At 40.8% G+C, this 13,452-nt stretch overlaps 1 protein-coding gene across 2 annotated transcripts in view; it reads right to left on the bottom strand.

Annotated features, from left to right (window-relative positions):
* Nucleotides 1-375: 375 nt before the first annotated feature.
* Nucleotides 376-13,452, bottom strand: part of PTPRG (protein tyrosine phosphatase receptor type G) — an 822,458-nt gene continuing 809,381 nt past the window's right edge. For both annotated transcript variants that reach the window (XM_007499993.3, XM_007499994.3), the window contains 2 exons: nucleotides 7,301-7,436; nucleotides 376-5,135 (listed from right to left, as the gene is read on the bottom strand). In XM_007499993.3, the coding sequence (XP_007500055.1) occupies nucleotides 4,989-5,135; nucleotides 7,301-7,436 (283 nt within the window). In that variant the 3' untranslated portion in view covers nucleotides 376-4,988. The remainder of the gene's footprint in view (nucleotides 5,136-7,300; nucleotides 7,437-13,452) is intronic.

The raw sequence follows: 13,452 nt of genomic DNA, 5'->3' as shown, positions 1-13,452 counted from the left end.
GACTTTGCTAGTTTGGCTGAGGGGTCCAGGATATAATAAAGGTCTGGCCTAAATGATCTTAAACTCCAGGGGCAAGCCACAGCATCCATATCTGTGAATGAGAGAGCTGAACTAGATACTAACTTTTAAGGTCCCATCCTGTGCTTTGTGATTGGAACATAAAAGGGATGATGCTCTCTTTTCACTTTCATGTCAACAACTGCTAGAGAGTCAGACTGAAAGGTAAGAAAGAGAAGGGGTGCCTTAAGCTTCGGGGCTTCAGACTGGGATGAATCTTGACACTGTATGGCAGCATAGTGTAGACAAGTGACTTGCTTTCACTGGCGAGCAGCAAACCTCTGGATGCCATTTTCACAGAATGCTCAACACCGCCAATACATCAAAAAACCATACTTTATTTTATGTATAGCAATACAATTTACATATTAAATAACACTATCATAGAATGATTTGATATAGTTTTAAACAGAACAAAAAAGGTAATTCTTCAAGTTACAAAAAAACCCCAAAAACAAAATGGAAAAAAAAAACCCCGAAGCAAAACACCACTTTTTCCAAAATGGGTCCAATGCGACAGACGTGTTCAATGACTGATTAGGCCTAATTCCTATTGCCCACTCTGACAACGGAATGAAAAAGGAAATCCAACTTTCACAATCACTGCCCCAAAGAAAGAACATGGCGTTGGATTCTTTTGGAATGTGATGATGGTCCGTGCTACTTTCAGTACACAGAAAGGTTGTATTCACATATCCACCACGAAAAAAACTATGAAGGAGTTGAAACTAGAAAAAAATCAGCTTTATATGAAAATATAAAATTCTATGATTATATACCATAGATACAAAGTTCCCAGAAGATGCTTATCCAAGCAACAAAATATTTACAGTTTTAATGATTTCTGCTATTTCAAAACGAAGTCAAAGAAACGTGAGTCAACATGAAGGCCGAGTTCTTTAGAAACAATGGCTGCTCGCTAGTTTCAAATGTCTTAACAAAAAGAGTCACTTCCCCAAATGTTGGGAGAATTGTGACAGCTTATAAAATTGATGGTCTCCTCTTCTGGAGACATGTTTATTCTTAAAACTCAAGATATTTTTCTTGAAATTAATTAATCCTCTGTAGAAAATGTTTCCCTTTGCAAATATTTAACAAAAATACTAAAAACAGTTTCTTTTTAACAGCTAAGACAAAGTCGAGGGCCAAATATCTTTATTACAATTCCATCTCTCAATTTTTTCATGTCTTCTCTCTAGAGATCAGCAAAGCCAATGTCTCACGTTGAATGACAACTCAGGGCAAATTCAAAAGTTTAGCGAGAAATCTAGTTACAGCTGTTAAAGAAAAAAAAAAGCAGGCATTTTCCCTTCATATACAAATTCACTGGCACCAAGGGAATAGAAACTTCAGAACACAGGAGTTGGAAATGCATCTTAAAAGCACGACAGCTAAATCTTTAAGACAAACTATGTTTCAATTTTCCTTCCTTAAATTAGGGTGGGTTTGTGTTGTTTTATTTTCTATTTTTTGCTGAGAATTAGTAATATGTATCTTTGGTAAAACTGGTATCTCTATTTTAACTTTTAAATATATCAGTTTAAAAAAAAAAAGCAAAGAAATTCTGAGCTGGGCAGTTGTGCTGTGCCATTTCAAAAATAGTTCAGGTTATTTTTCAGGTTCCAAACCATCAGCCTGGGCTAAGATCTCGCATGATCAGGACCACTAAGAAAATAACCCTCTCTGATCCAGCTGCTTGGAGTGGACTCCAAAGGACTTAAGTCAGGAAAATCAACTCGACTAACATCATTTTTTTCCAAAACCCTGCTGGAAAGCCAGCCTTTTTGAATGGAAAAGGAGAAGTGTGACTTTCAAATGAAAACTATTCTGGTATGCTGAGGACCCACTTCTCTGATGTCCAGAACCCATGGTCATTTGGTCTGATCATTCCAATCCAGTTTTGTGTGATGGGTGTGTACTGTTTCTTTAGGGCTAAAATTCACCAAAAGAGCTTCTCCTATAGATAATATGCATGAATTTGCAATAGCTTTCTCCTTTCCCCCGGCAAGTGATAATAACCTTGTTCTACAGTCAAGCCATGGGCTTATGTCGCAAAGAATGAACTTGAATGCATTCTTTGAGACTCTCTGCTCACTGGGAAGACAGTGTAAAGTCATTTCCTCCCTTAAAGGAAGAAGAGTAATGAGGATGTGTTTAGCAGTTGAAAAGGGAAATAGTTGGATGGTCCTCTCTATGTTCCCATGAAAAAGCATATGAGTACTTTGGCAAGACAAAGAGTAGTAACTCAGAGTGGATTAGGTGGGATCTGGCAGACTGATTCAATTCTGCTATAGATACTGCATGAATGAATGAATGAATGAATGAATGAATCATTCACAAAGAACTTCTGTACTCCCCTTAGAATGGTTTTTAGCCCCCCCCCCCCACACACACATATGCCAGCTCTGTCTTTTGACACAAGGTAAAAGATGGTCAAAGTCAACAAAATTTAGATGAAAGTTATTTTCCACAAATTGAGCCCTCAGTAGATAACACAGAAATGAATACTTTCTATGTAATTTTTTCCTATCAACACCCAACATTCATTTTTACCAATACAATCACTGAAAATGAAATGAGTTCTAACCCTAACATTCTTTCATAAAGGGATGGGAGGAGGAGTAAAGAGGAAAGCCAAGAAGAGGCGATCCCCTCATTCATTTCCCACTGTGACTTCCTCTACTAAAGCAACACTAAAATGGGCAGGAGCCCACATAAAGCAAACATGCACAAAACTCAAATGATGGAATACCTCATTGGCCTCAGATCTCTGGATCTTGAGACCCTTCCTTCTTTACAGCCCTTTTTAGGACCTCTGATTTCCAGCAAAGAGTGCAAAACATCCCATGGTCCAACCTCCTCACGCCACTAGTTGGGATTTCCCAATGCCCACTTCCCCAGCAGGACCAGGCATGGTAAAATGTCTCATATGCCGAACAGGTAAGCGCTACTCTACTCTTAAAGGAAGCCTGTCTAGGAGAGACCTCCATCCTGGCATAGTGAGAGTTCTTGTGGAGGCTTAGATGATGGTCAGATGAGAAGGCGTGCCTCATCATGACTGAACATTTGTTTCACTTGGGAAAGTTCAGCCCATCGCCATGTTATTTCTGAAGCGTCTCCCCATGGAGATGTTGGCCTTTGGATGAAACCAAACTGGAAATGGCTGTGAGTTTGATTATCACTTATTATTCTCAAATGCTGGCCATGTGGTTTTTTGATAGCCCTGTTCGTAGGGTCAGTGCTTTACTAAACGTTAAATTTATTCTCACTAGACCCCGTGCTTCTGAGGCCAGCTCCCCATTCTGAGAGCCACTCTCTCTATTCTAAGTGTGCACGCAAATCAAACCAATTGGATCTTCCCAAGTAGAATTGGGTTTTCCCACCTAACGGTGTATAGAACTAACTAAACTCAACTTTCTTCATTTTCCCATTAAGGCAAAAATCCTATTGTGTCCCAAAGAATGGGCACACAGTCCATGATTTGTGAAACAAAATAAGCTTCTCTTGGCTATGGTTGAGACTATCAGTCTTGGTTCCTGAGATGCAAGTACACATTCACACATGTGATTGTGTGTGTGTTTTCTGTACAATGTCTGCCTTTGCACCTAGAAAACATAGATGGTGATCATAGATTCATTTCTAACCTCAAACGTGGGAGTTGCAACAACCAATTCCAGGTTCCCATCTTTTGCCAACCCAGTGTTTTCATCATAAAATGAGTCTTAGAACCTTTAAGTGATAGGAAAAAAAAAAGATCCTATCTCATTTGGAAGGGGGTATGTTCATTAAGAGAATTGTCGTGAAAAGCTTGGCAAGAAAAGAAGGAGAATGCTAACTTGGTAGGTAGTTTTTATTAGATTGCTTCACCAGGAATATGGATCAGTACTTTACTTTTGAGCACTCGTTTCAAAATTACACACCTGCAAAAATGGCAACAAGTGAGATTAAGGAAATGTTCATCATTCAACAACATCCCACTGGGGAGGATGTCGTGGTCAAGAAGCATTAATGGAAAGGAATTAAAGGAACTTGATAGCGCGGTTATGTAAAATTTTGCTACCTCTATTTTTTTTAAAGACAGCCCTGATTTTACTGCGTTGCTGATTCAGATCATTATGATGTATGTAAGTAACAACTGTAACAAACATTTCGATCCACATGGCTGCCATGAAAACCAGAAAGCAATGTTAGCCTTAATTTGGACATAACTGTGAATTCTGAAGTGGAGTCCATAACCAGCTGCCCGTGTCCTGTGCGGCTTTCCACACTTTGCCAACGGTAAGTGATGGACCCATGAAGCAGCCACCATGCCTCCAAGTTCTCCCAGCGGCATCATTTCACGCTCAGGAGGCAATGACACCTCATTCCTCTACGTGGCTACCCATCCCCTGCTAAAGTCTGAAAAAACAAAACGAAACAACACAACAACAGTGTTCATCCACTCTACTGAACTACGAAAGGCATACGATATCGATCAAAGTGATGGGGAGAGTCTGGGAGAGGGGTCAGGGACGAGGACAGCGCAGTCCAGGAGGAAGGATGGGGCTGGTTCAGCATTCACAAATCAACAACTCAAGGCTCACCGTCATCAACAAAAACCGTCACTGCATGGAACTAAAAGTAGCATCAGGTTGCCATGGAATGTCAGACCAGGGGTCACTTTTTGTATTTGGATATTATAGGCAGTAACACTGATCAGATAGTGCAAACTAGATAAAATTGTGTTTCACTGTGTGAAATAAACAGAGGTGCAAATGCTCAGTAGGATACCATTAAGACATAAAATGGCAAAAAATAAATATCAAAACTTTTTATCAGTGTAAAAAAGTAACTGGGTTATTGTATAACCTAGAGTCTGGCAAAAAAGGCCTCAAAAAAGTTCTCTCAGTCTTCCTGCGTTCTACAAATCAAGTGCCTTTTCAGGGTTCCAATTACACGAGAGACTCCATGCTCTCGGCAGGGTCTGATTCGTCGGCGATCAGAATGGCGCCGTTTTTGTCCACAGTCATGGGACCGTTTCCATTTTCTTTAGTGCTGACCAGGCTGAGCATTGCTTTGTAGACAAACTGGTACTGTTCCTAGAAAATGAAAGAAGGGAAATACAGTGATGCTTAATACAGAGCCAAAAAAGTGATGGAAGTAATTTGCTATCATGCATCAGTTAGTCAAAAAATCCTTGTTCAGCACCCACTATGTGCCAGGCTTCAGCAGTCTTAGCAATAGATGTTTCTTAAGGAATTCTTTTTTTTTTCTGGGGGAATAAGACAGGGGGACTAGAATTGATTTACATAGATTAGTAACTTGGCACAAACTGAGTAGTATTAGCTAGGCTCCTGGGGCACTGTGGGTGAAGGGATGTGCTCATTGTCACACAGCCAGCAGACGATTGGACTTAGGGATGCCTGATCTAAAATGATCAATTGATTGATCAAAAAGCACTTCTTAGCTATAGAAAGTCACTTAACCCCCACTGCCTAGTTTTTACTGCTCTTGTGCCTCAGAACACGTACTTAGTATTTATTCTAATACAGGTTAAAAAAAAACCCCAACACCTACCAGGTGCTAGGGATAAAAAAGGACAAAAGTTAAACCTACTTGACCCCTCAAGAAGTTTATATTCTACTGGACAGATACAGTATTCACTGTATTATATTAGAGCTATTCTGGATGTTAAACATAATCTCTACAGTTCACCTATTGCTTTAAAGTTTACAAAGCACTTTATAAAAATCTTACTTTATCCTCACAGAAACCCTGAGAGGTGGGTGTTAACATTATTATCCCATTTTACAGATGAGGAAATGGAGAGCAAGGGATGACATGATTTATCTGAGGCCAACTAATTTAGCAAGATTCTGAGCCTAGATTTGAACTCAGATCTTCCCAGCTCCAGGACCAGTGCTGTATCCACTTTGCTATGTAGGTGACATGATGTTAAGTAGGCACATCATAAGTGCTTGTTGAATTCAATTGACTACATGGTTTCTACTCTTCCTCAATTAAATGGTCTCTGAATTGTTGAGATTTGGCTTTCTGGTATCAAAATACAGCTTTCTGCCAGGGTAAAAGATCGTGTGTGCATAGCTACAAATAGGAGTTATAATTATTAATAAAAGTAGACTTTTATTGGAAATGTCCGACAACGTGAAAAGCTCTACAAATTACATTTTCGACCAATAAACGTTTGAAAGCCAAGATTGCTCCAGCACCCAAAAGCCAGTCACTGATCATTAAGAAACCATGAGTCTAGGAATGTGTTCTTTGGCTTGACAAATGACCAATCAGTCTACAAACATTTCTCAAACATTTACCATGTATGATCAGAATACGCACAAAGACGAAAATGAGATGGCCTTTGCTCTCATGGACCTAACGTTCTCTGGGGGGAGCCAGAACATACATAAATAAGAATATATGTACAGACTAGATCCAAAATAAATACGAGATGGTTTGGGAATGGAAGGAATCCGCAGCGGGAAGGATAATGCCAAAACGATGCTGGCGCTAAGACATGGAAGCAAGCAGGGAGAACTTTCTAAATATGGTAGTCAGTTATTGCGAAGGCACCCAGAGATAAGAGCCAGAACATTGTAGGGGAGAAACAGCATGGCGGTCTGTTTGGCTAGCACATGGAGCTTAGGAAGGGAACCAACGTGCAAAGGAAGGTTTGGGAGTCAATGAAGGACTTGGGAAGCCAAATGGAGGAAATTATATTTTATCTTAGAAGAACTCAAGATTTGCTGGTGTTTCCCGAGTAAGGGTCAGATCTGTGTTTAAGTAAAATAACGTTGACAGCTGCCCTCAGAAGAATGTTTCTAGTTGTTGAAAAACTAGGTTTTCTGTAACTGTATGATCCTGGCTAAGTCACTTCATCCCAGTTGCCTAGCCCATGTCACTCTTCTGTCTTGGATCTGATATTTAGTATTGGTCCAAAGGCAGAAGGTAAGAGTTTAAGAAACTCCCCCAAACTAGGTTTTCTGGGTGGTGGGTCTATCTGAACAGAGCATTTGGATTTTGGTAGAAATCAAAATATATTTAGGCAACAAGTAAGTGCTGTCCAATGGCACTAAAACCACTTGGAAATGGGCATGAACTTGTGGGTACAAGCCCTCTTATTAAAGCCACAGTCAGAGAAGAACCACGCACAGAGACAACCAAGCCAGAGTCAAGAGAAATGGAAGAGGGTCTTGAGTTCGAAGGTCTCTAGTAGTGCTTGGAAAGCGAGTCACCATTAAGGACTTACGATGTCTGTGAAGACTCCAGGCCGCATGAGATTGATCATCTTTGCTACCTGGAACACATCCACAGCATTTTCATTCTCCAGCTGCTGGGACAGTGTGGTGAGAGCACAGAGCATTCCCGCTGAAACCGCTCCATACCTGGGGAGGAAGACGACACGGCTGCTTTAGACACGTTTTGAAATGAGAGACCAGAAAGAAGTGAGCATCCAGCTTCAGCTCATGGGCTGGAAAGCCTGAACTGGGCTGCTCTATAGCCCACTGACCACATCTGAGATCTGTAGGATGACCCAGGTAACTGCGGACTTCCTTAGGACCCAAGTTACAGTCATGGCAACCAACCCAAGAGGAGAGAAGCTCCAGAACGGCCAGAGCCACTACCACCTGTCAGCTCACTAGTGTCCCCATCTAACCACTGCCTGGTTTTAAATTTGTTTTTTAAATTAAACACTAAAAAGAGCATTTTCCTACACACACGGTAGAACTCAAAGAATATCTGAAACCACGAATCTGCCATTTCATATTGCTTGTTTTTGGAACTGATGCAAAATGAAGTGAGCAGAACCAGAAGGACCTCGTACAGAGTAACAACAATGTGCACCGAATGAGTATCAGCAATGCAAGATTCCAGGACAACTCCAAGGAACTCATGACAAAAAGATGCTCCACTGCCACAGAAGGAACAGAGTCCAAACACGGACGGAAACATCACACTCTTCACTTTATTTCCTCTGTGAATTTTTCTTTAGTGTAAGCCATGGGCCTCCTTCCACAACCTGATGCACATGGAAATATGTATGTATGATAACATACGTACAACCGGTATCAGATTACCTGCCTTCTTGGGGAGGAAGGAGGGAAGGAAAAAAAGAATGAGGCAGATTTTGGACACAGTTAATGTGAGAATGTGTTTCTCTTGGATAAGCACATTTGTTATAACTTATTACATATTCACAACCACTCCTATGTATGCTATTATTATGTTATACATTAAAATAAAAATAAAAAATAAAAATAACTTCATAAAAAGTCTATGCAAAGTCCACACATTACTGCTACAGCAAGTCTTTCACAAAATCCCATCCATTTCCTTCTTATATTGTCATCAACAAAGCACCTTCCTCTCCTTCGTGCCACGATTCCAATCAATTCCCAAATCACCCAGCTGAAATGTCTACAATATCTCACAAAGCTACCCTTTCTCTCTATGCATGTGTTATCCTGCCTCGGTTGGACCCTCGTTGCCTCTTCTGTTAGGCTGTTCCAGCCTCCTAAGTGTCTTCGCTCCAAGTTTCTCTCCACTTCAGTACATCCCCAACTCTGCAAGCAAAGTGCTTTTTCTCAGTCACAGCTTGGGGTCACTGTCCTGCTTCATAAAATCCAGGGGCTTCCTATTGGCTTCTAGGACAAAATCAAAACTCCTCTGCTTAGCTTTAAAGTCTTTTTGACCTGGCCCAAGCCTATCCTGCCAGTCTCCCTGGGCTGTTCTGTTCTTTCCCTCTCACATTCTGTGATAGTCAAACAGTTCTTCACAAATCACTTTTCTTTTCCTGTCTTTACACCTTGGCTATCCCCTACGCAGTCCCCTCTCACCACTAGACCTCACAGACTCCCCTTCATCCTTCATGATGCTGTCTGAACCCCCTACCTCCTACTCCTCTCCAAGAAGACAGGTAATATGATGTAGGTTATATATATTATCATCTAATACATATTTCCATGTTCATCATATTGCCAAAGAACAACTCTTCCTGGCTCCTCAATGGCAAATTCTCATTTTCCTTCTCTCTCTCTTTCTTTCTATCTCTCTCTTTTTCCTTCTCCCTCTCCCTATCTCTCTCTCATTCCTCTCTCTCTCCCCTTCTTCTCCTTCTCTCTCTCCTTCTATCCCTCCCCCTCTCTTTTTCTCCTCTTTCCTTCCATCTCATTCCCTCTCTTTTTCCTTCTCTCTCCCTCTCCCTCTTTCCTCCTTTTCTTCTTGTAGTCAGGAGGTAAACAGAAAAAAGGTCAGAATACTATCTTTTTAGCTTTAGTCCAGTGATGGTGAACCTTTTAGAGACTGAGTGCCCAAATGCAACTCTCACACTACATGTGAACCCCTGTCTTACCCTAGACAGAGGAGGGAGGAAGGGCTCCCATTGGGCTCCTGGGCAGAGGGGTGGGTAATGGGAAAAATGTCCTCAGGTGTGGTGGAGAGAGGCAGGAGAGCAGCCCCATCCCGGCACACATGCCATAGGTTTGCCAACACAGCTCTTGTCTATGTGATGTGAATAGGGAATCCACAAGAAAACATCATTGACAGAATTTTGCCTTAAAAACATTAAATTAATTCTATCCATATCCAGAGAAAGAACTAGAAAAGTTGAAGTAGAAACGCAGAAGAAAAACAACTGCCTGATTACATGGGTTGATGGGGATATGATTGGGGATGTAGACTCTAATGATTACCCTAATGCAATTATTAATAATATGGAAATAGATCTTGATCAATGACACATGTAAAACCCAGTGGAATTGTGCATTGGCTATGGGAGGGGAGGAGTGAGGAGGGGAAGAAAGAACTTGAATCATGTAACCATGGAAAATATTCTAAATTAATTAATTAAATAAAAAATCCAAATAATAAAAGCACTAAATTATGTAACAATAATTAATGATTTCTTGGGGAAAAGGGCTTAATTTCTCTTGTTTGGTCCCTTGATTTTCCTCACCTCCTCTATCCCTAAATCTGGGATTTTATAGCTAGGATCTCCAAGGTCTGTTCTAGCTCTCTAACCATGTGATACTTTTTCTAATGGAAGTAACATTTAGCTGATGGGGAGCTCAGTGGCCCAACAGTCTCCATTGTGTTAATAATGGACTTATCGACTAAATCTTCAATCTCTCCTTGATGGAGAGAGTATCCATACGAGGATGATCCTGAGTAAATCACAGATCTTTTGCATATTTATATGGTTTAAACATATTAAAAGCTGGGGGTGGGGGATGAGGCAAGGAGGAACCTTGGGAAAATTTAACACTCTGGAAGGAAATGAAGGAAGTTTTCTCTCTAGCAAAGATGGGAAGCAACATCTACAGAAAGTATACTGGACTTGGAGGTAAAAGACCTAAACTGAAATCCTGGTTTTTCTACAATAACCTTTGGACCAATCCACTTAACCTTTCTGGATCTATTTCTTTGGTTGTAAAATGAGGGGGCTGGCTAAGAAAATCTCTAAAGTGCCTTTCAGCTTTAAATCCTACGATCCTGTGGATGAGGGATTAAAGATGAGTAGAAAACTCATAATGTGAATTCTAAAGGAAAAGCATACTTGGAATATCTTCCTGGCTGGACCAGGTCTGAAGCAAGCACAGAGCATCAGCAGTTGGTACAAATAACATGCATTTATCACCCTGAACTACGTATTTTTCATGGATCTCTCTTAGCACCTAGCAGAGCACAGAACACATAACGGGTGCTCGGTATATCTTTGTTGGATGAATGAAGAAATGCATCTTGTATTATTTTCCATAGAAAAGATGGACAGCAGTAGGCATTTCTCCAGAGTCAATGAATTGTTTTAGAAGCAGTTCTCCTTAGCGACTTTGCTTAATATATGATGGAGAGAATTGTTTTGGAAAAAAAAGACAACAAAACCAAGAAACTGACTAATTATTATTCTCAACGAATGTTAGTCACGTAAAGGGAGACTCTCAGAATAATGCTTTTTTAAAAAATTGATGTAATGATGAGAATTCAGCTATTGAGCAAGGGAGTCTGTGATGCCTTGAAAAAGATCTTTACTTGCAGAGTATGGCACCTAAAGAAAGAGTATCTGTGAGATTAGATGTTGGCATTAAGTATGAATGAGTGTGAGCTTGAGTATCTGGGACATTGGATGCCCTGCATGGAAGCCAACGCTCATTCAACGGAGAAGAACAGAAACTTGGCTGCCAAAAATGGCCCCCCAATGCTAATCATTTAATCAAAGTCTCCTGTTTTATGAAGAATCTTAAAGAGCTTTGGCTGGTGTTCCAAAGGAAGCATTTCATAGAGCTACAAAGGAAGTTCATTGTCTTAATGATTCCAACATTGCACAGTAATTGGGGAAGAGGAGAAATGAACTGAAGCCAACCAAAGCTTTTGGTTTCCATCAAAAACCATTTCAGAATTGGTATCTGTCCAAAAACAGAAAAGCTGATAATGTCACTTAGGAACATCTGCTCTGAGAGAAAGGAAGTTTCTGGAGGGCAGGGAACGTTTCGCTTTTCTCTTTGTATTCTAGGACCATCCAGTGGATCTAGTGCCAGGACTGGAGTCAGAAGACTCTATATTGAGAACAAGCAAATAAATAAATAAAAACCCCACCTTCTATCTTAGAATCAATATTATGTATTGGTTCCAAGGCAGATGAGTGGTCAGGGCTTTGCAATGAAGGTTAAGTGACTTGCTCAGGGTCACACAGGTAGGGAGCGTCTGAGATCATATTTGAATCCAGGACCTCCTGTCTCTAAGCTTGACTTTCAATTACTGAGCTGTCCCCAGGAAGATTCTTCTTCCTGAGTTCAAATCTGGCCAAAGACTTTTCCTAGCTGTGTCACCTTAGGCAAGTCATTGAAACCCCCCCTCCCCCCCCCCCCCCCCGTTCTGCCTTGGAACCAATACTTATTATTGATTCTAGGACAGAATGGAGGGGTTTAAAAAAATAACTTCAATGGATACCATTAGAGCATTTGGGCTCTCCATCCATTATCCCTTACTCTTGCTACATAACTGATCTCCCTTCTTCTCTAATCAAGCAGAGAGGAAGGGTGGGAGACGATCTATGCTTGTAAATATATAAATAAATGAATACAAACACATTAAATTAAAAAAATTCTAAAGATAATTTTTGAGCTGGACCTGCGATTTTTTGGTGCAAGGAATCCACATTTCTCCCAATAGCTTCAAGAGTAAAAGCCTCTTCTCATGATCAGACTCACTCTGTCATTGGTCACTATGAACCAGAGACACAAGTTACCCACTGAGGAGATGGGGCAGAGACTGGTCCTGCAATTTAATTGTTATAAAATTTTTCCTCTAGCAAGCAGACTTAGGGAGCTGTCTGGGGATGCTGAGCATCTAAGTGACACATTTTCTTCCCATTCAAATAGGTCCAACTTAACTCTCTGTGATGCCCGTCCCATGTATATGTACTGATATACAAACACTAAATGGACTGACTATTCAATTGTATATTAAGTGGAGAACAGACATTTTTCATCCACTTGGTTTCTTCTGTGTGGATTGCTAAGCTTGACTCTTAAGTAATGATGAGATGCACTGAGGACACTGCAGTATTCTTGGACTTAGGTCAGCCCAATATCATCTGAAAATAATAAAATAAGAGTGCCTCGAGGGGCTGGGCAGGCTCAGTCAGTCAATCCTAGAAATATTTCCATGAGAAATCATTCAAATAAATGCTGGTATTTTAGAGACAACTTGTCTGGACAATTTACTAGTGTGGATCCGCTGCTGCTCAATGTTGGGTAAGAAAGGTGGCCTCATTGTATTTCAGTGATGCTTTGCACTTGCAACTTTTATTTCCTTTCCTATAACTCTGTCCTCCAACATCTCAGGCTGAAGAGAAGCACTGCCTCCCTAGGAAATCCCCTGTATGACGTCACCCTCTCCTAGGGATGAGGAGCTGGGGCTTCCACACTGGGGGCATTTTCTTTTACTTGGCACCAGAGGTGCCACCCACTATGAATCTGCTCCGGAATCCAGTTATCGAGAAAAGTGTCTGAAAGCCACTTCCAAGCCCTTCTCTAACCCAATGCCCTGCTCTTCCCTTTCCCTGAAACACCAGAGGAGTCATATGCCATCTGCTTGAAATGCCTGCAGGTTCTGGAGCTGAGGCAGAACTGTGAATTGAGCTTGGGGTTTCAAGGGCAGCTGTGGTAGAACTTTCCTGGAATTAATATAGCTTGTGAAAACCCAGGAAGTTTATGTGGAGGAGAGTCGGGGCAGGGAAAAACTTGAGAAAAAGATCTGACCAGGAAAATCATTTGGATGTCACAAAATCTGGTAGAAACTGGTTTTCTGATCAAAGTAGAATAAGATGCTTCAGGCCTTAGAATGGAATTTTTGCCCTAACTTTCATAAAAAAAAAAAAGGCCATCTACAGGGATAAAAATA

Source organism: Monodelphis domestica, chromosome 7 (genome assembly GCF_027887165.1).
Source record: "Monodelphis domestica isolate mMonDom1 chromosome 7, mMonDom1.pri, whole genome shotgun sequence".
NCBI classification, from domain to species: Eukaryota; Metazoa; Chordata; class Mammalia; order Didelphimorphia; family Didelphidae; genus Monodelphis; species Monodelphis domestica.
Note: the sequence above shows the minus strand (reverse complement) of the source record. Positions and strands in the feature narration are given on the sequence as shown.